The 23,999-nt window shown below is 42.0% G+C and overlaps 1 protein-coding gene across 1 annotated transcript in view; it reads left to right on the top strand.

Moving 5' to 3' along the window:
• The window catches only part of hnrnpll (heterogeneous nuclear ribonucleoprotein L like), an 83,458-nt gene that overhangs the window by 43,226 nt on the left and 16,233 nt on the right, over positions 1 to 23,999 (top strand). Inside the window, exons 3-10 of the mRNA XM_028603729.1 lie at positions 1,551 to 1,660; positions 1,772 to 1,899; positions 3,181 to 3,266; positions 3,365 to 3,461; positions 7,577 to 7,649; positions 17,348 to 17,422; positions 21,159 to 21,376; positions 23,365 to 23,486. Coding sequence (XP_028459530.1) covers positions 1,551 to 1,660; positions 1,772 to 1,899; positions 3,181 to 3,266; positions 3,365 to 3,461; positions 7,577 to 7,649; positions 17,348 to 17,422; positions 21,159 to 21,376; positions 23,365 to 23,486 — 909 coding nt within the window. The remainder of the gene's footprint in view (positions 1 to 1,550; positions 1,661 to 1,771; positions 1,900 to 3,180; positions 3,267 to 3,364; positions 3,462 to 7,576; positions 7,650 to 17,347; positions 17,423 to 21,158; positions 21,377 to 23,364; positions 23,487 to 23,999) is intronic.

Genomic DNA, 23,999 nt, shown 5'->3' with positions numbered 1-23,999 from the left:
GAGTAAATACTTAACACTCCAACAACATGGACATTTAAATTAATTAAATGGCATGAAGTCACATATATCAAGTGATTTGGTGTAATAAACTACTGCATTGAGCTTCAGTAGCTTTAGTATAAAGATAGTTACAGATTCTGAATAATAGAAGGAAACATTTTGCGATACTACAGTTTCCACTCTAAACGACTCCTTCTCCATTATTTACACTCCATGCATGTTGCAGTATTCATTAACATCTCATTCACCTGAAAGGGACTGCAGGGAAAACAGACACACACACACACACACACACACACACACACACAAACAAATATATCATTATTGCCTCCGCTGTTGTTTCACTAGTTGAAGCTGGAGCTACTGCAACAGAGTATATAGCAGGACTTAAAAAATCACCAATAAAGGCTTCTTAACCAAATACTTTTGAAATTGGGGAGAAATGACCAGCATTGGCTGCCAAGATAAGAGCTATCTTGCGTTAGCATGCAGCTACTTAATATTTAGCACTAGGCTAACGTTAGATTGTAGTGAAACGAAGCAGCACTTACTAGCGTCAGGAATCGCAGATAAAGGCTTCTGAACCAAACACTACCCAATCGCACGTTTCAGCAGTAATGCAACCTGAAATTGGGGAGAATTTAACACATTGGCAGCCAAGATGACATCTTTTACTGCTGTTAGCATGTAGCTAGCTGGAGGTGGAAAAAATAATTTGTCATCACACATCCTTTTTATCAGGTCAACTCCAGAAAAGAGAAGGCATGGAGTTTAATTTCAGGAGTACTTGGAGTGGAAGGTAGGTGCTAGTTTAATAAACGCATGATTGTTCTATAAAGAACTTGTAGCGACAATAAAATCTGCGAGTCGGGCAGCAAGACCCTCCGCTTCTGAGATGCTCCCGGTGTGGTATGGCAGAGGACGGAACAAAACCGGAACACAGCACACACACCCAGTGGAAAATGGCTGTAACACCGCAGTAGCTTTAAAAAACCACTCCAGTCCTGCCTGGAGCAGATGACCAATCGTAGAAGGCCGGCTTAGAGTTGTGTAACACTTAACCGAGAGTAGAAAAAAACCTGTTGAAACCAGAGCGTTCAGAACAGGTGGAAATCTTAACGTTTTAGTTCACGGGGATTTCTCTAAAATACTTTTACATATTATTATTTGACCACATTTAACTTTAAAATCCAACATTAGAACATTGACAGAAAATACAGAAAAGCATAATATGTCCCCTTTACAGGCCCTCATGCTTACATTATTTTTCATTCATTACTTTTGTCTTTAATGAAAAGAAGGCGGTGAACTCCTTGCCTTTGTGGGGTTTTCATAGCTATACTCTTGGTTCAAAGCTGACAGCAGCAGCACAACATATGACCCCTTTCTATTCAGATCTGTTGAGATGATGAGATGTTGTCAAAGAGGGAAGGACATGCAGTATAGCTGGCCGAGGAGGTGATGTGTCCAGAAAATAAATTAGGCCATTAGGTGGAAAAGATTTGAATGAATTGTATGTCCTATCTCAAGGTCTGCTTGTTTGTTCTCAGTTATGTGATGATGATGCCATTCAAGCGTCAGGCCCTGGTGGAGTTCTCTGCAGTGGAGAGCGCCGACCGCTGTGTGTCCTGCGGAGCCAAGGAGCCGGTTTACATCGCAGGTTTGATTCCCAGGCTTTTCATGTAAAGACTTCCAGGTGCCATGGATAAGTTACACATACTTTTATGTAGCATACTGTATATCTTTATATTTTCATCCATCTGTTCATCAGGCCAACAGGCATACTTTAATTACTCGACATCCAAGCGAATCACCAGGCCGACCAACGCTGACAACCCCAACAGTGGCAACAAGGTCCTCCTGCTGTCCATACAGAACCCTCTCTACCCTATAACCACGGTACACACACACACACACACACACACACACACACACACACACACACACACACACACACACACACACACCTGTGTGGACTCATGTCATTAGTGTTTTTTTTCTTAAACTCATTATAAATACAATTATAATGCACGTTTAAAAATTTGCTGCATGTATATTATACTTTTTCATAGTGTTTCAGATTTTTGGCCATACAGCTGATTACCAGCATGTTCTTACCTCCTACTACGTACCTAGAGCAAGTCAAGTTGCACAACATCATAATGAGAAGGTAACTCAAACAAACCGTGTGGAGCCAGTTTCAAGTCCCTCCCAGTTGTTTCTGAATGATCTAGCCGTCTAGATTCTGGGTTTAGTTTCACAATGCTGTGATTTTCCTAGAGCAGAACCCCTTAGCTCACAATAGATTATTTTAGTATTGTCAAATTCAAATAATAAAAATAATGCTGTCGACACATGAAAATGGTTGCTATGAGGCAATATAATCACACATGAATGTAATTGGGCTTTTAGGATCAGTATTTAGTCACATCCAATTTCTACAATGCCAAGACTTGTAGGTAGGCTATCACAGTATGTAGCATTTTGGATATCTGCATGGAGGGTGTTCCAGAGGGATGGGGCTGCAACACTAAAGGCTCTGTCTCCGAAGGTACAGAGTCTGGTGTGGGGAATGGCGAGCAGGCCAGTGTCTGAGGACAGCATGTTTTGGGGTGGGGTGTATGGATGGAGGAGGTCGTAGAGGTACTGGGGGGCCAGGGCATGGAGGGATTTGTTGGTGAGAAGGAGGATTTTATATGTGATGCAGGACTTAATTGGGAGCCAGTGAAGGTGGATGAGGGTTGGGGTGATGTGCTGCCAGGTCTTGGTGTGGGTGAGGGCCCTGGCGGCAGAGTTTTGGACATACTGGAGCCTGTCTAGGGTTTTGCTGGGGACCCCAGATAGGACTCCATTGCAGTAGTCCAAACGGGAGGTTATGAAAGCATGAATGAGGGTTTCTGCCACGGAGTCAGAGAGTGATGGCCGGAGTCTGGAGATGTTTTTGAGATGAAAAAAGGTTGATTTGGTGATGGATTTGATGTGAGTATGGTCTAGATCCCTAAAACAAGACCTGAAGATCAGCATGGAGTTATATTTCTGTCTTTCCAGTATCATTATGGTATTAATAAACTGCATAATTCCCTGAGGCCTGTACATCATGCAGGTTAAGACACACTGCAGCATTAGAGACTTTAAGATTTTGTAGAATTTTTTTTTCTTTTTCTTTTCATTCTGCTCCAGGATGTTCTGTACACAGTGTGTAACCCCATCGGCAGTGTGCTGAGAATCGTCATATTTAAACGAAATGGAATCCAGGCCATGGTGGAGTATCCTTACTGAAAGCGTGAACGTATGTGTCTTTACATGCCGTTTGGATCTGTGTGTTGGAATGTACCGTATCCTCTCCTTAACCCCACTCTTTCAGGTTTGAGTCAGTTCAGTGTGCTCAGAAGGCCAAAGCTGCTCTCAACGGAGCTGACATCTATGCTGGGTGCTGTACACTCAAGATTGAATATGCAAGGGTAAGAGACCAGACGCATCAGCAGTCACAAGCCTGGTGACATTCTGTAAGCTTGGTGTAAGCACCGGTGGTTTCCATCAGTGAGTCACAGGAATCAATAAAATCCTAGGTTCTTAGGAAGGTCTAAGAACAACAGGACAGTAGGGTTGGGTACCAAAATGTTTTACTTTTTTTGGGTACTGACCGAATTACATCAGTACTACCGTGGACCGATTCACACTAAATCAAACTTTCAGTACCTGAGAGCAAGTAAGCGCAAGCTTATCTGTCTTCTCTGCATGTTGACAGACAGCAGGGCTCCGACACACACACACACACACACACACACACGCACGCGCGCGCGTGCACGCTCACCCGTGGACGGTAGTGGTGGGCGGATCGATCCAAATATCGATACCAACGTTGGTATTGATATTGATCAGTACCAGTGTAATGAGATTGATACTTTAGTTTCAGTTTCTCTCCAGTATGCACTGCTGTGGTTTCATCAAAGAAGTGACCTGGCTGTCGGTGTCTTGGTTAAGTGCCGCTGCTTTCAAGTGCCGCTCCTGTTACAGTGCAGAGCAGGCACACTTTGCTCCTCCTCCCCCCTCTTGTGATTTGATGTTGTACCGTCACGTGACTCAGCAAACAAGCAAGCAGCCAGGCAGGACAGAGACGGAGCAGAAGAATGACAGAGAGGAAGAGGAGCGCCGTATCGCTATATTTTCAGGCTGAAAATGAAACCACAACAAGCTGTACAATTTCTAAAAAGGCCGTAAGAGAGAGTGGTAACACAACAAATGTATACAAGCATATGAAAATTCTGTCCTGGGTTTTAACTTGTTAATAATTCAAGGAAAAATCACAAAACCACTTAAAGGCCATGGAAATTAATTCAGATTTACCAATTTGATGATGCATCCACCTTAATTATTAAAAAGTATCGGTATCGTCAATACTGGCCCTGTATTTACGACCAATACCAAATATTGCAGGATCCCACACCGCTAGCAGAAGGAGCAATGTAAGTCGTCTCTACAGTTTTGTTGAAGTCACGGTGAGTCACGGCAATGCCAGGAAAGCGGTTGCGTGGTTACCCTTCACAAAACTTCCCGCAGACACCAATATCATATTAATGGCGAAGTGAAAGCGGTCGCGATGCAGTTGGCGTGACACTTCCTCTGAGACAAGCAGGCACAACAGTGGTTTCTATGCCCTGGTGACTGACTGACAGGCTGAGGTTGTAAGGCAAGGCAATTTTATTTCTACAGCACCTTTCAGCAACAAGGTAATTCAAAGTGCTTTACATAAAACATTAAGGAGCAATTAAAAACATATATAAGATTAAACAGGCAAAAATAGAATAATATACAAATACAAGAATAAAAGTTACAGTGCTGTGAAAGAAATTAATAATTATTTGATTGAATATAGAGACGGGAGAGGGAGGGGTTTATTTATTTTATTTTGAGTGTAAAATATTCTAAATAGATAACATCATGATCTAAGTAAATAGGATAAATAGGTTTGGAATTGTTTTTACAATGGATATTGTATTGTTAAATAAATGGGACCATTATTTATGAAAAGAACATCATGATGTATTGAAGACTTAAAACTAAAGATTTAGACCATAAACTCATTAGAAAAATCTTAACTGAGGCAATAAATCAAGTGAGAAAACAACTTTTTTTTTTTTTTTTTTTTGCCGTTGTCTGATAAAGAGATGATGAGGTGTGGCCGATGGAATGCCTTCTCCAGGTAGGGAATGAGTCCTTACCCCAAGTGAAGGAGTTCAAGTACCTTGGGGTTGTGTTCGCGAGTGAGGGGACAATGGAGCGGGAGATTGGTCGGAGAATCGGGCGCAGCGGGTGCGGTATTGCATTCAATCTATCGCACCGCCAGGACGAAAAGAGAGCTAAGCCAGAAGGCAAAGCTCTCGATCTACCGGTCAGTTTTCGTTCCTACCCTCACCTATGGTCATGAAGGCTGGGTCATGACCGAAAGAACGAGATCCAGGGTACAAGCGGCTGAAATGGGTTTCCTCAGGAGGGTGGCTGGCGTCTCCCTTAGAGATAGGGTGAGAAGCTCAGTCATCCGTGAGGAGCTCGGAGTAGAGCCGCTGCTCCTTTGCGTCGAAAGGAGCCAATTGAGGTGGTTCGGGCATCTGGTAAGGATGCCCCCTGGGCGCCTCCCTAGGGAGGTGTTCCAGGCACGTCCAGCTGGGAGGAGGCCTCGGGGAAGACCCAGGACTAGGTGGAGGGATTATATCTCCAACCTGGCCTGGGAACGCCTCGGGATCCCCCAGTTGGAGCTGGTTAATGTTGCTCGGGAAAGGGAAGTTTGGGGTCCCCTGCTGGAGCTGCTCCCCCCGCGACCCGACACCAGATAAGCGGACGAAGATGGATGGATGGATAGATGGAGGTGTGGGCGAAGAATGTGTCAAGCAGGAATCCAGGACCCCTCTTCTCGACCATATCCTCCCCATTTGACCAGGTACTGGAGTCCCCTCCCTCGACAGTGGGAGCGGATGAGGATATGGACTAGCTCACTAGTAGCTCAGGTAAATGAAACAAATCAATGGAAGGGGTGGAGTGGCCGCGACCAATGGACTCTCCAGGAACGGCTTAACAGGAAAGTTTGATGGACCAGCATGGACCGGGGTAACTCGATTTTCACCGCCACTGGATTGATGATTATTTTGATCGGCTAGGGGCCATTGAATGGGGGCACCAGTTTTTTTGGACTTGACCCGCAGAGGAATGTGCTGGAGGGACAGCCACACTTTCTGGCCCACCAGGTAGGGGGGTGTTTGAGAACAGCGTCAGTTAGTGGTGGTGTAGCAGTTCACCGAGCGGATGAGTGGAGAAGCAAAGCTCGAGTTTGGATCCATGTTCTGCTGTAGTGGAGTATAAAGGTCCGGAGTGTCTATTTGCGCCCCCGGTACGAATAGCCTCGGCCACACAGCTGAGCTATTTACACCCTGTGACGTAACAACAAAAAAACGTTGCTCGCGTGCACCGAAATCATGGCGGAAGTTCATCTTCCATGACCGCAGAAACTGGCATATTAGGGAAGTTTTGTCTCTAAAGTTTATAACAATTGAATTTCTAGCGCAAAATGGATACTACAGTTGCGCTTTCTGTCTTCAGTGAAAGCATACAACCGTTGGTTTGTTAGTTAGTACCTATTTTTTTGTATACAGTATGGTTACCTAGCAACCGAGGCTTGAAAAAACCAAGTAGAACAGTTGTTCAATTTCCTGAAAGATCTGCTAGGTGAGTGGTTAGTACGCTTACCTTTGGTATGGGAGTTTGGAGTTCGATTCCCCTGTGTGGTGATCTTTTTTAAATTTGGATTTTTTTTTTTTGCAGGGTGGTAGGGGAAGACTCATGAATATGCCTGCTCTGGTTGGGTTGGTTAGGTTTAGGCAAGAGGAGTGGGATTGGTTATGGTTAGGGTAAGAATGTCAGGGCGATAATATTCCAAAAAGGTGTAATACATGAGTAGTATGGATAACTGTGTGTAAATATATGCCAAGGTACTGTAAATGCACAGGGGTGCAAATAGCATACATTGATATTTGTACCAGGGGTGCAAATAGCCTCATCCATAAAGGTCTGGACAGATGGGCAGGAGATCTCCTTATCCAAGCCTGGGAAGAGGAAAGTCTGGTTCCCATGGGCACATTGAAAAGGTGACAGGTCTGTAACAGAACTAGTGAAAGTGGTGTGGGCGTGTTCCACCTAAACAAGCTGCTGGCACCAGGAAGAAGGGTCCTGGGATACACAGCAGCGAAAAGCTGTCTCCATCGCCTGGTTCATGTGCTACGCTAGACCGTTGGACTGGGTATGGGATCCGGAGGACAGACTGACGTTGGCGCTGAGCTGCGCGCAGAACTCTTTCCAGTTCTTTCTCCTTCTTTTCTGTCTTTGATGTCATTCTTGGTGTTGTCTCTTTTTGCTACACGCCTTGTTGGCATACTGGCAGCTGACACGTTTTGGTCAAAAACTGTTTTGCAGGGTTTACTAAAAGCTACGAGCAAACTGTCAAATTACTAAGAATGCAGCTCATGTATATCTGTTGTACATTTAACTGGATCTTGATTAATTCTTTCATCTTTCTGTCAAACAGCCTACACGCCTGAACGTGATTAAAAATGACAACGAGAGCTGGGACTACACCAAACCGTACCTGGTCAGACGAGGTAAGGCATACACTGTCTCCCTCTTTCTCTTTTGTCTCTATTTCATACTTAGACTTAAGTCAGACCATGACCACTGGGCCGTTTGGGATGACCCTACTTTTTCACAATACTGGGATGTGGAAGGTAGGACTCTGTTTTAGACGGAATTTTCTGTAGTGGCACATTTCCCTCCACTGCAGCAATCCTTGATTCACGTTACACCAATAGATGAAAATGGTCAGTCGTTTGTGAAAGTGTCCAGATCTACAATCATTCTGGATTGAGAGTGTAGTCATAACAGTTTGGACCGTAGACCTACATCACACCAAGACTTCTCCGCCTCCCGTCTCTCCATCTCCAATCTAAACACTCACACCAGCAAATCACCGGCCTCTCACAAGCCTGCACCTCCGCTTACCATGAGGAAAGAGAGAGAGAAACATTGAGGGAGAGAGAGAGAGAACAGAGAAAGAGGGATGGACGTCAGGCTGACCATGCACTGCAGCTTTCTTCCATCTACACTTCTGCAACCCAGCAAAAAAAGAGAAAGAGATGGATCTCACTCCTGCTGACCACCATGCAGCTGCTGCTTCAACATGCCCAGGAGACCTCAGCCCCACCTCTGTCTGCAAGACTCCATCTATCTGCTCCACACTGTTTCTAATCTCTTCTTCTGTCTGGAAAGGTAGTCTTGCATGGCCCAATTGTCTGGTCTACACAGTGTGTTAAGCTCTTCAGAGCGCCCAGATTCTAGATTTTACTCTGTGGTTCAGTTTAACTTAATTCAATAGGCTGTATTGGCCGTTTGACATGTTGTTGCAAAAGCACAGTTACGATTATGAAATACAATGAATGAAATTTTCACAAAAATAGAGTATTATATAACAGTGATGATAATGCAGGTCTTCCAGCAAACAAATAATGAAAATCTACTGTACACTCCAAACTGCCTTTTTTATTTGTTTTTTTTACTGCAAAATCTGATTGTGAAGATATATCTGGTTGATAGCTCAACATTTTGGACCAGACATATTGACAGTCAAAAGTCTGGCTATGCGAGGCTACCGTATAAAAGTCTGGCATAATATTTGCTCTGTCATTTTACTTCATCTGAATTAGGGATGTCACGAAATCAACTTTTCATTAAAATATCACAATAATAACCTCTCCATACTTTAAATAACTATAATAATAAAAAGAGCCATTAATAAAATATTATTTAAAATTATATTCAAAATGTCATTCCACATTTAACTGCTAACCACCCTATTCCAACATGAACATAAAACATGTAATTAATAGAATAGAATCTTAAAAGCAAGACTTAATTAGTTAATAACTTTATTAATAGTATAATGATATTATTATCACATCACTTCACCTTACTCCATTCATAAGGTCTTACCTGACCTACAAATGTCCTTCTTGTTTTTGTCACTAATACTTAATGGACAGCTGTTCTGCTAAGCTAATGTAATGCAAACTGAATGAATGAAGTAATGATTAAACAAGTGTATTCTCTAATTGGAATGCAGCAGGATTGTGGCTGCAGGGAATAGTTGTGAGTTGAGATGTTTCCTTTGACCATAACTCTGACTCCACATTCTCTTTCAGTGATAACGTAGCTCTGACATGAGAAGAGTTGAGCAGAGCATTTACATTTAATCAGAGAACTACATACCATGAACTGACTTACTCAAGCTAAAACTGTCCTATATAGAATTCAAACTATTCACACATGATTTAGTAAAACTTTTATCCCTTTCACATTGTTATTTACTTGACTGACATGTCATTGGCGAAGACACCAACTGCCCCAAGAAATCTCAGAATGTTTCAAAATGTGATTGAGGGGGCAAAAATTGCCAAAGTTTTCAAAAAAATACATTCACAATTGCCCATTCATCTGCATGTACAGCAGTACAGAAAATTAGCAAACTTTCCCTTAAGTTACCAGCTAACGCTAGCATTAGCTAGCTAGCCTGGCTAGCATAATACTGAACAAGACATTTTTAGGTGACCAAAATGTTCCACTTAACTTTGATGAAGTGAAAACACACAGTGAGAGGGTCAAAGATTAAGACATGGACAACACCCCAAAACAAGTTGCCAGTTTGACGGTAGCCACGCCCTAAAGCATGTCCTGCTTTATCGTCAATTTACTCCAAATGGGACCATAATTTACAAAAATGAACATCATGTTGTATTGAAGAAGACTTAAAAAATAGTGACTGAGACCATGAATATAAATGAATGTGAACATGTTTACTGAGGTAATAAATCAAGTGAGAAGTAGGGTCATGCTGAAAATGAGATAGAATGCAGGTCAATGGCACTTAAGCATTGGCTTTACTTTCACTGCACAAACTTCTAATTAATGCCCTGCTGCTCCCCTGCAAAATGATCGTGTAAACTGTGCGTGTGGAGGGATCCATTTTTGAGAAAAATAAAAGATCAATTCAAGCTTGAAAAAACTGTGATAATGGTGAAAACCAGTATATTGTGACACCCCTAAATCGGAACCCCCTGATTACAGTAGCTGTACATTCAGACACGTGCATGGATGTGCTTTTCACATAATGTAGCTCTATATTTTTCATATATAGATTATTTGGAATGTATCAGTTCCTTATTTAAAACCAGGGCCAAACAGCACTCCTACTATAATATGCCGGATTACATTTGTTGCTGTCTATGCACTGTCCTCTGTACAGCAGCAGTCTTTGTACTATGTGGTGTGTAGCTGAGAATTCTTTCAAACTGTGATGAGATTAATGTTGGGCTCGGTTCATTCTTAATTCAATCAATTCAGGAAATTAGATTGACTTTTAATCTAAAATAGTCAAACTATTTAAAACTGTAGTTATACAACAAATGTCCTGGTGTCTTTTCTTCCCATTTTTGTTCCACTAGCAGTAAGGCCAAGGATGGTCCAGAGCAAAATATGTAATATTCAGTCCCTCCAGGATTTTGCTGCCTCTTTTTTTAGATAGTTGCGGCCCAAAATGCCTGATTTTGCGGGAGCTTTTTTGCGATGTCTTTTGTATGTTTGTTGCAATGAAGTTGCGGGAGTCAGTGAAAGTTTTTTTTTTGTATAGTTCTTTAAAAATAAAAAGGAAACTTGTTTCGGGAGAATAAAACTACTCTGGGCTGAGTTTTCCTAGGAACCTTACCAAAAAGGCTCAGGATGCTGCAAATGTTGGTATAATATGAAAATGGCTGGTGGATTTAAGACAAAAAATTATAATTTATTGAGTCAATAATTTGTGTCAGTGGCTTGTTGCTCGTTACATTGTTAGTTCATTTCATATCCTGGCCTGGGACACACATTCATACGGTTCGATAAAGTACTTATTGGACTTTAACTTGTTATTGCACTTACAATAACGAGTGTAGCTGTCCTCAGTTTAGGTCATCGTGTTGTCGCATCTCCGGTTTTTCTTGCATCCACCGTGTGCGTTTGTGTGTGTGGGCGTCAGTAGCGGGGGGGAACTGTATGAGCAGCAGCCCCGCCCCCGCCCGCTGCAGAGAGCCAACAATATTCAAAAAGTAGCCGCTTTAGTGACTGTGTAGTGAAAAAACGTTACAGCGTACATTGATGTTAAAACGTTTACAAGTTGGCAGGACAGTCTGAAATGTTTTGCACGGTCTTTCGCTGTACGTTTTGTTGGTAAATGTGAGATGTTTGAGTCTCGTCTTCATATCGGAATTTCAGAAACAAGCTCCCTCTTACTCCCGCTTGGTCAGTGGCTCTCAAAGTCTGGCACGTGGGACTGCTGGGATTGGTTGAAGTTGCGGTAAACTCTGGTTATTGGTCAAATTTGCGGAAAAGTCACGGTGATTGGTTGAATTAGCGACATCGCGAAATCCTGGAGGGACTGAATAGCTACTGTCGAGATCACCATTATATTTGCTCTGAATAGTCATGTCCATGATTTCTAATGACCTTTTACCAAGTGCCACCTTCTTGCCAGATTTTGCTAATTGTATTTAATGAGCAGATTGGTTTTAATAGTGTAACCATTTTCTAGCTACACCCTCAGAACAAACTTGTTGCCCTATGTATTTTTCTTTTGAACAAACAAGAGATATGTTTACGTTCAGTGTTACTCACCAAAATGCATTGTGTATCATTGAGGTATAACAAGCGTGCCAAGTGCATGCTCTTCCTCATTATATATAATCTAAAATACATTTTTTAAGTATCCAACTTTTATTTAAATTCATGTTTACTAGCTCGCAGTCTTCTTCTTCCCTGCCTTTGTTGGCACATCGCATCATATCTGGTTGTGTTACCATCTCCTACTGGTCACCAGAATAGCACTGCTACAGGTCTAAAACTCCACAAGGAACCTTTAAGGCTGGGTTAAGTGTTGCATAATGAACATTGGAGCCTGTAAGGATCACTAATTCAGACGTAGACTATCTTGTTTCAAAATGATTTCATGAAATGATTGATAGCATTGTGAACTGGGCCCAACTCTGTTATAGATGAAATATTCACCAAATAAATGTATATCTACAGTGTTATATGTTTTCAATAGAGGCACATTGCAAGGACACAGACAGGGTGGAAGTCATTACTGATCGATATCTCTGAGTGGGAATCACTGGCCACACAGAGTTTATTAACAAGACTGCTTTAGAATTAAAGTGTGGGGGCCTCAGCATCACGGAGTGAAAGAGGTAGAAGTCAACGTATTTGAAAGGCTCTACCTCTTTCACAACAAGCCACAAATGTAGCTTTTTGTGTTTGCAATAGTTGGTGGACTGAACAGGAAGAAATGTAGGTGAACTTCATTGACAACATTGAGGCCACACGTACGTCTGCATTCTGCTTGTGTTACTGAGTTGTTAGTCTGGATCAACAGAAGTACAAATCCAGGATAAAGCCTGACATCTTTGCCCCTCCCGCTCTCTGTGTGATGCCTTTCCCACAATCCCTTCGCTACAGAATACAACAACAGTCTTCGAGCTAGCAAGCCACACGTTGAAAATGGCAAGTTTTGTAGAAAATTTGGATTGTGCACTAGGCAGGCCTGCTTGGTTCTTTGAGTGAATGATTGTAAAGAATTACAAAGAATGTTTACTGCATTTGCTATCTAACTGGGACGTTTTGGGACCAAAGGGCTGGATTGCTGTGGATTTCAATTTAATTCAAATCCATTAATTATTATTTATAGTATGAGAGTTATCTCAAGACACTTTACAGATAGAGTAGGTCTAGACCGCATTCTTTAATTTACAAAGACCCAACAATTCCAATAAATCCCCCAAGAGCAAGCATTTAGTGGCAAGGAAAAACTCCCTTTTAGGCAGAAACCTCGGACAGACCCAGCCTCTTGGTGGGCGGTGTCTGACGGTGCTGGTTGGGGATGGGATGAACAGTGGCAATTCTAGTCACAATAAAGATAATGGAACTACTACCGTGGCATTCCTAAAATTTGCCCAACTGCTTGTACCAGGTCCTGGCTCTGTTACAGGTGGCAACACTCGTAATATGTTTTATTTTTAAGCAATAGCTCACGACAGGTGGTATGTTGTGATTATATGAAAGTTATAGACACATTCCAATTGAAATATATTTGTATTAATAAATGATTATGATCACAATAGGCCCTCCTGGGCTGGCTTGCTGCACATATCTGTGCGTTTGCCATTGAACATAGGTAACGGCTTTGGTACCACCTCGGGAAGGGCTGTCTGACGGCAATGGAAATAGGTAGGCTACCAAGGAGGTAGAAGTTAACCATACATATTTCTGTTTTGAAGTGGCTTTTAGCTAGTTTGTTAGTTTATTTTTCCTCAGATAAGGTATAACACAGATTTGTGCAAAGGAATTAGACATCGTAGTCATCTTTTGTGGAATTATATCACACATATGAACCAATCAGACTGCTTTTGCATGGTTACAATTCCTAAAAGCTTTAGTGCGTAACTTTTTGATATGAATGAACGTCCGTTCCATTCAAGCCATTGCCAAATTAGTTACAAAGCTAATTAAGACTCCACACAACTCTCTCTGGATTTCTCAGTATGACTATGTTCAGAAGATTATGGCGTCCGGCGACTTTCCCACGCAGAAACTCGAGTAAAGATAATGACGTCTTCTGAAGAGTCCATGTTTTTTTAATCCTCCGTGTTCTCCTTGGCTACTAGCAACTGGGTGGAGGAGAGGGGGGGGGTCTACTCTGCATGGCTCGTTTGTTTCCCTAGTCAAAGGAAGTAGACCTCATGGTCAATTTGGTTTTGCCACAGTTACAATGGATCTGAACATTGACCCAGTTTTACAGAAGTACCAAAATGTCCTTAACCTTTGCATACCCATACTAGAGCACAGTCCACTTCTTTTCCATCCATCACTAGACTTAATTTGTTCCAAACCCTAAATAAGGCATAATGTGGTTAATACAGAGCCGTTGTGGTTTACCTGGTTATGTCAGTTGCTCGCAACAAAACAAGCCTACCATAACTGAAGAGTTGGAACCTTTAATGGCAGTGTTTTGTCTTGTCTTGGTGGATGCACGCAGTAGCTCAGCTCAGCTGCCTTTGTGACACTCTGAACGTACCAGAGAAATATGCATGCATGCCGTGTGCGTGCTGCCAATTTATGCATGAAGGTCAGTGTGGATTGCCATCCTGCTGTCTGGATTATCTCCTGGCATTCTCACTTTTCACTGCTGTAGCATCTCTTCTCTAAATGTGTGTGTGTGTGTGTGTGTGTGTGTGTGTGTGTGTGTGTGTGTGTGTGTGTGTGTGTGTGTGTGTGTGCGCGCTTCAGGACACAGCATTGCATCAGCACATACCTGTTGACCGGAGAATGGGGGAGGGATACTTTTTACTATATACTCTTCCTATCAACTGACAAAAAGTCAGTGTCATTGCAATGTGACTCCAATGAAGTGTATAGCTTGTATGTAGTATATATACTGCAGTATGTAATGCTATCACTTTGTTGTGGATGAGTCACAGTAACGATGGTGATGTTTTTATCATTATGATGATAATGTAATGCAGGTTGATGTTCTTTCGTGATGAGGGAGAAAAAAGAGAAAGCGTGATGCCTCACAGGTACTGTCTCTTTCATATCTCTGTTCACATGCCCCTCTCTGTATCATTATACCTGCCTCTCTCTGAATAAAGCCACCTTAAAGCTGTTTATTTCTTATTTATTCTCTTCCATCATTACCATAACGTGTATTGACGTTTTCAATTTTTTTCTGGGGTGTAGAATCAGTACTCATGAGTGTGGTTTATAGAAATGAATGTAATTTGAAATCAACTCTCATACCTTCAACAGAAAAAAAAATGACAAGTAACATGTAACTGAGCTGTATGGTTTGTAGGAGGACTGTGCACAGCCCTCACACTCCTTCTGCCCAGAGAATAGCACATAGGCAGAAATAACACCAAGTCCATCTTTTTCTTTAACTGTCATGTACATAAGATTAGTTAATAAATAAACCCATCTCTGTCGGGGCAGTATTTCAGGGCTCAATTTCATTGTGTGTGTATTTCTTTTTTTTTAACAAGAACAAACAAAATGCATGACTACATGTTACTGTTGCCTTCAAAAGCTTCTGAAAAATGTCATTTTCTCCACCACTGAGAAGACTGGCTGTGATCAGCTTTTATTTTTGACAAGTTCCAAATTATGAAAGCATCCATACAAAAGCCTGAACCGCTCCTGTAGCACCATCCTCTGTTCTCCATCCCTTTACTCTTGTACGATGTTTAAAATGGTTCCGATTTTGTGCACTCTAAGGGTTCTATTTTTTGGATGCTGTATAGCAGAGATTTGTTATTGTGTCTCAGATCTCAGCTAGTAGCTCTGTGAGTAGGACATTCACAGTGGGGCTCTGCCAGGATTGTGCCCTGCCTTCTGTTTCAGAGACAGAATGTGCAGCGGGGGGGGGGTGAAATGTCCAGTATGGTCGCCTCAGAGTTGCATCTCTACTTTTTGTAGATGATGTTGTTTGCTTCATTGACCTGTGACCTCCATGTACTGGGGCAGCAGAGCAAAGCCAAATTCAAGTGTCTTTGCTAGTTTAAGACCGACTCAGTTGTCCACGTCCCATACAGAGCCCACGTCGTTCTGGACGGGACATGCCGCGCGAAGCAGCACACAAACATGCAAAAGTTTACAAATAAAAAAAATGTACAATGTGAAATAGTGTTATCGAGCAGATCAGTTTCTTCTCCTGAAAATCTCTCATTCCTGCTTAGCAAATCCTCCATCATAATAACAATGCACCAAGGTCCAAACGCGCCTGGCTTTTAAAGGGAATGGGAGATGATCTCTGATTGGTTTATTGCATGTTAGGCCCAAAACACACCTATGAATTAATGAAGACACTAAGTACAACCCTTTTGAACCATGCGCCTGGCGCACATACGATTTGGACACGCCCGAAACGCACCTGCGTCTGGCGTTTTAAAATAGGGCCCACAACCTTCAAGTCAAACTGGTGGTTGTGACGGCCCTCTGGTCTGTTTGCTCTTTTATTGGTAGTTTGGTAGGCAGGGCTGTTCACTTGGATCGGCTGAGCGCACCTGGTACAAATGCTCCCTGTCGCTACACAAGCTGCCACCTTAGTCCTCCCTCCATCACTTTGTTTGGTTCTTTTGTTCTGGTTCTTTTCACATCAATTCACTTACACCACTGACCTTACTGGCTTCCACATGACATCGCTTCTGACAATTGAATTTATGGTTTATAAAAAAAAAATAGTCCTCCCTTTGTTTGCCACGGCCCGTCAAGCTGATCATTAAAACATCATGATACTCTGCTGGACAGGGGGATTTTCTCAGTTCCTGAGCAATGAACAAAGGGTCTTGCTTGCAAGTAAGAGTAAAATGAAACACAAGATCAACAAATGGATCGATGTGGCTTCGGCAGTAATTAGTCAGTCAGCTACGTTCCAACCCTCCCCTATGGTCTAGGGCATTGAGTAGTGACCAAATGAATGACATTGTGGATATAAGCAGAGGCAATCTGTGTTCTTGGCTGGGTTGCTCAGTCCAGAACTCCAACATCTGGAAGCTACTTTGCTTCAAAAGAAGGCAGTTGAAATTGAAATTGGTTTTGGAATCTGATTAGGATGCCTCCTGGAAGCCTTTCTATGGGAGAGAAGACCCCAGGGCTGACTTACTGTAGAACATGGAGATGTCTATGGATCCCACGGAGGAGCTGGAGTCTGTGGCTGGGAGAGAAGGACGAATGGACTACTTTGTTTACCCTTTTGCTTAGATAAAGTCTGGAAATGGATGGCTGAATGGGTAGAAATGACAAAACCATGAAAACAAGACCAAATTAATGTGAAACTGGAATTTCTGAAGGATTTATTTCCATTAATAACGTGAATATTGTAATAGCCGAGTTAATTGCTGAGATCTGGGAACACATTAACATCGTCAAAGATGGGTCAAGAAACACAAGCAGTCAGACAATCGGACAGAAGAGAACAAACTGTCTATTGTAATTATCCAACCCCAGAAATAATTTGAGCTTGTTTCAAGAGCCCTCTAAAAAGGCAGTGTCAAACAGCAGATACTAATGGGCCTTGTTCTGGATTAAATACGTTTTCCCATTTTACTGTGGAGTCTTCTGACGCAAAGCCTACATCGTGAAAGAAGCCCATTGTTTCGTAGTAAATTACTGTGTGTGTGTGTGTGTGTGTGTGTGTGTGTGTGTTTGTGTGTGTGTGTGTGTGTTTCAGACCGTGGAAAGGGAAGGCAGAGACAGGCCATTTTAGGAGAACACCCATCGTCCTACAGCAGCGATAACGGCTACGGTAAGACAAAGACACACACCCACACTTAGAATTAAACTGGTAACTGAATCTGCCGCCTTATACAAGGCTGCTACTTAATCTACAGTCCCCATACCTCTGAGGTGAAACTTGACACTCTTCTACACAAACACGCACACACATTCCCCAGCATAGTTGTGGACTGCCAGTCATGTGTAATGGTCTGCAGCAGTAGGTAAACCTTCACCTGCATTTGCAAACTGATCCCTGCCAATTACACTCTTTAATTTAAGCTGTCACACACACGCACAAACAAACACGCACGCGAACACATACATACACATACTCTATATGGGGGTGAGAAGAGTCTTGGAAATACAAGACGCACGTGCATTTGTTGGTGAACCTTGAGTACACGTGCACACGTGGATGTGGCTTGATGATTTAAAGTTAAATAGGCCACAGTTACTGAGTACATTAAGCACAAAGATTAAAGGGGAATTTGCGTATTTTTCAACCATGACCCTATTTTCCAATGCATTTGTGTAGTGACTAATCTAAAAAATCTAAAATCTTTGAAATTGTTCCAGTGTTGAGTGAGTGGCAGCGGCGAACAGGGCTGCAATGTAATCCGTTAGGGCAAATGTGCACCGTCGATGTACGTCCACCAAAAGTGCTGTTTTTGCCACTGACAAGCTCAGATTGTAATTTTAAGTGTCTGACAACATAATGGGGACATTGTGAAATTGCTGTTCTCCTGCCATGCTTTGGTTTGTAACTTACTGATGCCAGGTCAACACAGTAGCCCCATTTGTCTGCAGCTCTCCACTGTTGGAACAGCATTTTTCTTTAGGAAAATGTGCTTTGGTATAGGAAAGGTGCCCTGGAGAAAGCCACGTCTGCCCACAAACTCCACACACACAAACAGAACACCAAAAAAGGAAAAACTACACAGCCTGAGTCACGGGCAGGCCATGACATAGAGGAATGTATAAGTGTCTCTCATCATTTCTGTTTTTGGGATATGTGCGATGCTTGTGTAGCCTCGTGAGACCGTCCTGATCTCGCGAGCTCCAGTTTTCCACTCGCAGATCAGTCTGGCATCTTGAGGCAGAGAAAATTTGGAGCCGTTAGCCAAACGACCGGGCCAATCAGCGTTGGTTTTGAGGTGGGTTAGGTGGTGATAGACAGATGGTTTATCCAATCAGCTAACCAGTATTTTCAGACAGCGGTATAGCCCTAATTCTGTTAGCCGCTCGCTAATGCTTTTTTTCTCTTGGATCCTTCTTTTGGAATATGGTCCAGGAACCTGAAATGGTGTCTTTTATTCCTAAATTCTCGTTACACAAACGGCAAATCTCCTTTACCGACACGTTGCTTGCATGCTGAGCTAACGAGCTATGCTTTGCCTGCAGCAGCATGGGCGGGCTTGTGGTTGTATTTTCATACGCTTCGTGGATCTGATTGGTTGATTTGGCCCATCTATCACCAACATAGGTGATAGACAGATGGTTCATCCAATCAGCTAACCAGTATTTCCGCCCCTTCCCAAAAGTTCTCCAACGGAAAGTTCCCAGATGGATATGCCGAGCAAATGCGAAGCGATCCATCTGGCGGAGTCAGGTTAATGCTTGTGAAATGTTGGTAAAATTCTTTGCCGATGTATGAACCCATATAGCCTACCTCTAAAATTAGATCTAACATTAGCCTTAGCTAATGTGGCTGTTGTTTCTGATTGATCCAGAAACTGAAATAATGTTTCATGACGTGGTGTAGGATGTAAAGTTAATGTGTGATCGTGTTCTACTAATAAGTTAGACATGCCAAAAATAATAAAAGTATTTGGTTATTTGGCTCTAAATTTCTGTTATGGATTAATCAGACTGGCTGGCCAGGCTAAACGATAGCCATTTTAGCTAAGGCTAGCTCTAATGTTAGAGATAAGGGTACATCGGCAAGGATTTATGGACATTTCAAAAGCATCGCACATATCCCAACAACAGAACGGAAGAGACACACTTATACATTCCTTTATTTACGATGGTGTCTTGCGTTACATCGTTAATAAAGACAGAATAACACTTTTTCAGCCAGAGGGCCAGTGCCTGCTTGGTTTCTGCCCCCAGAGTGTCAAAAGTCAGTTTCATTCGAGCGTGCAGAAATATATTTTGAGGGCAGAGTTTACCTGACACTGGCAGGCATGTGGTGTCTGCTCTGTGCGTGTGTGCTATTCTCGCTCAACACTGGACAAAATTCAAAGATTTGGTGTTCACATTAGTCATTTAGTGCATGGGAAAATAGGGTCCAGGGTTGAACAAAAAACTAAATTACCCTTTAATGTGAAATGTTTGTCATAACGCAGCTATGGGTTATGCATCTCTTGATCCAGTTAACAGTAAATCAGCTGTGTTCAGTTTATCAGTGTATAAATGTAACCTACTAAGCCGCCACATGTACATGTTGTTCATACATTGTTCATATTACATAGCCATATTTATACTGCTCTTATAACACTGCAATATATTTCTTGTCCTGCCTATGCACCACCTGTCTATACTTGTATATCACATTGCACTTTTCAGCTTTATTTTGCACTTCTGGTTGGATGCAAACTGCATTTCGCTGTCTTTGTACTTGTACTCTGCACAAAGACAATAAAGTTGAATCTAATCTAATCTAATCAGCACTGAGATGACCAAAATAAAAGAAAAGCGGCTTAATACTTTTAAGTCTGGAATCCCAAATCTTTATGTCCATCCAACTGTGAACAAATGTTCCGATCAGTCTGTGGGCTGAAGGAAACTGATCGTAGATACATGATACTAGAGACAACGCTCAATCAGTAGCCTCATCACAATAAGGTTCACATGTATTGTGTTTCTCAAAACGGACATAGCTGTTTAATTGTGATGAGGAAAATAAAGAGCTGATACAGAAACAGGATTACATAGGGTGAAACGCTCCTTTATGACAGCCCTCTTTTTCATGTTGCTTTTTTATCTCTTTCTTAGATCAGGGAAGACAGAAATAAAATTAGCTGTTTGATTGATAAATTAAGTAGTAAGTAAGTAAACACCCTGTGTAGGTAACAGACCAATCCCCTTATCTGAAATAATCAGTTACATGTTTACATGTGTGTGAGCGCACATGCGTGATATGTGTGTTAAATGTTCGAAGAATTAGTGTGATTACATTGTAAGAAAAGTCCTCATTCAGCTTTAGCTAAAGTGAGGCCTCAGCTGTTGGAGGGGGCATGGGGGGAGGGGGGGTTCTGTTAAGTTTAAAATTTCCTCTCTTTCCAGGAGAAACATTGTATTAAAAAAGATTTGCACAACATCTCACAACACTTATTATAAGGGCATGCCAAAATTGGTTACATTTTCAGTGGTCTCTAGAGGCCAATGTGGGACTTTTTGAATCCACAGAGGAATTTAACTTAGTAATCTGATTAATTTATGATCCCTCAGGCAGATAGACAGAGAGAGAGAGAGAGAGAAAGTAAAGAATGAATGCTCATTGTTGGAGTTAATCATTGCTATATATCTGCTGTACTGGAGTCAAATGTGCTGTTTAAACTCAGATAATATATCAAATGAGAGTTACAGTGCTTATATAACACTTAGTTTAGGTCACAAGGGTGAAGTGGGGTTCCTGGTAAAAAAGATTTTTGCAAATAGTGGGAACCCTCCTGAAGACAGCACAGCCACATCTAAAAAATAACAACAGACGCAGGCTATCAGTTCTATCATTCAATTAATTTCGGTCTCTGCCTCTTCAGGTCAACCCTGCCCCCTGCTGCCTCTGCCTGGCAACAGCAGGTACAAGCTCAGCTCAGTGGATGTTCCAGACATGGTGTCCTACCCTGCGCCCCAATCATCCTCCTCATATTCCAGCCATGCCCCCAGCTCTGTTGCCATGGTGAGCGGCCTCCATTCGTCCAAGATGAACTGCACCCGCATCTTCAACCTCTTCTGCCTCTATGGCAACATTGAGAAGGTGGGTGTCTTTGACAGCTTTTGTAGTTTCATGTTTATTATAGAAACAAAGGAGAGTTATAATTGTGGTTTCACAGCAGTCACTGCTGTTTGGATCGTTAGGGCGAAGGAATTGCTCACAAATGACTCCCACCCTTCTGATAATCATTTCCTTACATTATCATCAAAAGACTCTATACAGTTACACTCTGCCATTACACTGAGAGGACTACTCAAGGCTGTCAAATCCACAGTAGAGCTTTATGTAACTTTTTGAGACATCCTCAGCCCACTATGCTGTACTGCACCACAGAACATAAAAGCAGATCAACTTTGGAATGTATTTTATCCACTCACTTACATCTAGGGCTGGGTTACAAATAATTGTTTCTCCAATTAAAATCAATCTTTGTTCTTGTGACATTGATCTTTTAATACCTTTTCACCATGGGTGTGGTGAATTTACTCCCTTTTTGGGGTTCCATTCTTAATGTAAACCTGGGTGCATTTTAAAGGTCCTATGACATGCTGCTTTTTGGATGCTTTTATATATTGGCCTTAGTTGTTCCCTAATACTGTATCTGAAGTCTCTTTTATATAGGCCTTAGTGGTCCCCTAATACTGTATCTGAAGTATCTTTTATATAGACCTTAGTGGTCCCCTAATACTGTATCTGAAGTATCTTTTATATAGACCTTAGTGGTCCCCTAATACTGTATCTGAAGTCTCTTTTATATAGACCTTAGTGGTCCCCTAATACTGTATCTGAAGTCTCTTTTATATAGACCTTAGTGGTCCCCTAATACTGTATCTGAAGTCTCTTTTATATAGGCCTTAGTGGTCCCCTAATACTGTATCTGAAGTATCTTTTATATAGACCTTAGTGGTCCCCTAATACTGTATCTGAAGTATCTTTTATATAGACCTTAGTGGTCCCCTAATACTGTATCTGAAGTATCTTTTATATAGGCCTTAGTGGTCCCCTAATACTGTATCTGAAGTATCTTTTATATAGGCCTTAGTGGTCCCCTAATACTGTATCTGAAGTATCTTTTATATAGGCCTTAGTGGTCCCCTAATACTGTATCTGAAGTCTCTTTAACCGAAATTCAGCCTTGGTGCAGAATTACAGCCACTAGAGCCAGTCCGACAATGAGCTTTCGTTAGGATGTGCCATTTCTGTGTCTGTAGCTTTAAATGTTATTGAGGTGGCGAGAGGGGGGGCTAGGTGGAGGGTGGGGTGTGGCCTTGACCAACTGCCACTTTGCTCATTTGAAAGCCATGATGTCTCTCTCTCATTGGTGGGCCAAATTCTCTGGACAAGCAAAGCAGAGAAAGAGGAGGTAACCTTGCTCCTTATAACCTCATAAGGAGAAGATTCCAGATCGGCCCATCTGAGCTTTAATTTTCTCAAAGGCAGAGCAGGATACCCAGGGCTCGGTTTACACCTATCACCATTTCTAGCCACTGGGGGACCATAGGCAGGCTAGGGGAACTCATATTAATGTTAAAAAACTAATGAAGTGAAATTTTCATGCCATGGGACCTTTAAAAAATAAAGTGCTTAGTTTCTGTCGTCCCCATGAGGAAGTCTAAGTAATGACAACAAAACTGTCGGCACACATGATACAAGCCTTCCATGATCATGCATGGCTTGAATGGAACGGACGTTCATTAATATCAAAAAGTTACGCACTAAAGCTTGCTTCTTGCTTGTACTATTTACTGCATTAGTTCTCTGAGAATCTCTTTTATATCCAAGCTAAATTGGTATTTTAACTGAAATGACCCTAACCTAATTGTTATTGAATCAAATTGGAAATGTAATCGAATCGGGACATGTAAATCAGATTGAATTTGATTCTGGAAATTATTGGCGATACCCACCCCTACTCACATTGGAAGCAAACAAGGAAGTACGAAGGCCAAATCTATTTCCCTGTCCATATGGGCACCTAACTTTTGTTTTAAGCCAGACTCAAACAATTGTGTGATCCTGTGTGCTTGTAGGTAAAGTTTATGAAGAGTGTTCCTGGCACAGCGCTGGTTGAGATGGGAGATGAGTATGCTGTGGACAGAGCCATCACACACCTGAACAGCATCAAGGTGTTTGGCAAGAGACTCAATGTCTGGTGAGACGTAGATCAATACACACACATACATACATTATTCAATTTTTTTTTCTAAAGTTGCATATCTGTCACCATGTATATGATACATCCAAACGTTTCATATCTATCTAAATTAGTGTTAGTAATAGAGATGAAGTTACCGATTATCTGGCAGACTGAAAAGGCCAGTTCACAGAAACCACAGATGAACTAACGCACCACCACAAGTCTTATACAGGCATAGAGACCCTCATTTCAATCCAACAAACATCTAAAGAATCCTGTTGGAAATCTTAGCAGTGATTTACTTATCAAAGTAAATTCTATCTATGCTTCAGTTTTTATGTCTAGTGGAGTAAAATAACTCTGCACAAGGGGCGTGGTGTTAAAGGAACACGCCGACTTATTGGGAATTTAGCTTATTCACTATAACCCCCAGAGTAAGACAAGTCGATACATACCCTTCTCATCTCCGTGCGTGCTGTAACACTGCCTGACGGCTCCAGCATTAGCTTAGCCCAGCACAGATCCTGC

The sequence above is a fragment of the Perca flavescens genome, chromosome 17 (assembly GCF_004354835.1).
Source record: "Perca flavescens isolate YP-PL-M2 chromosome 17, PFLA_1.0, whole genome shotgun sequence".
In the NCBI taxonomy this organism is placed as follows: Eukaryota; Metazoa; Chordata; class Actinopteri; order Perciformes; family Percidae; genus Perca; species Perca flavescens.
Note: the sequence above shows the minus strand (reverse complement) of the source record. Positions and strands in the feature narration are given on the sequence as shown.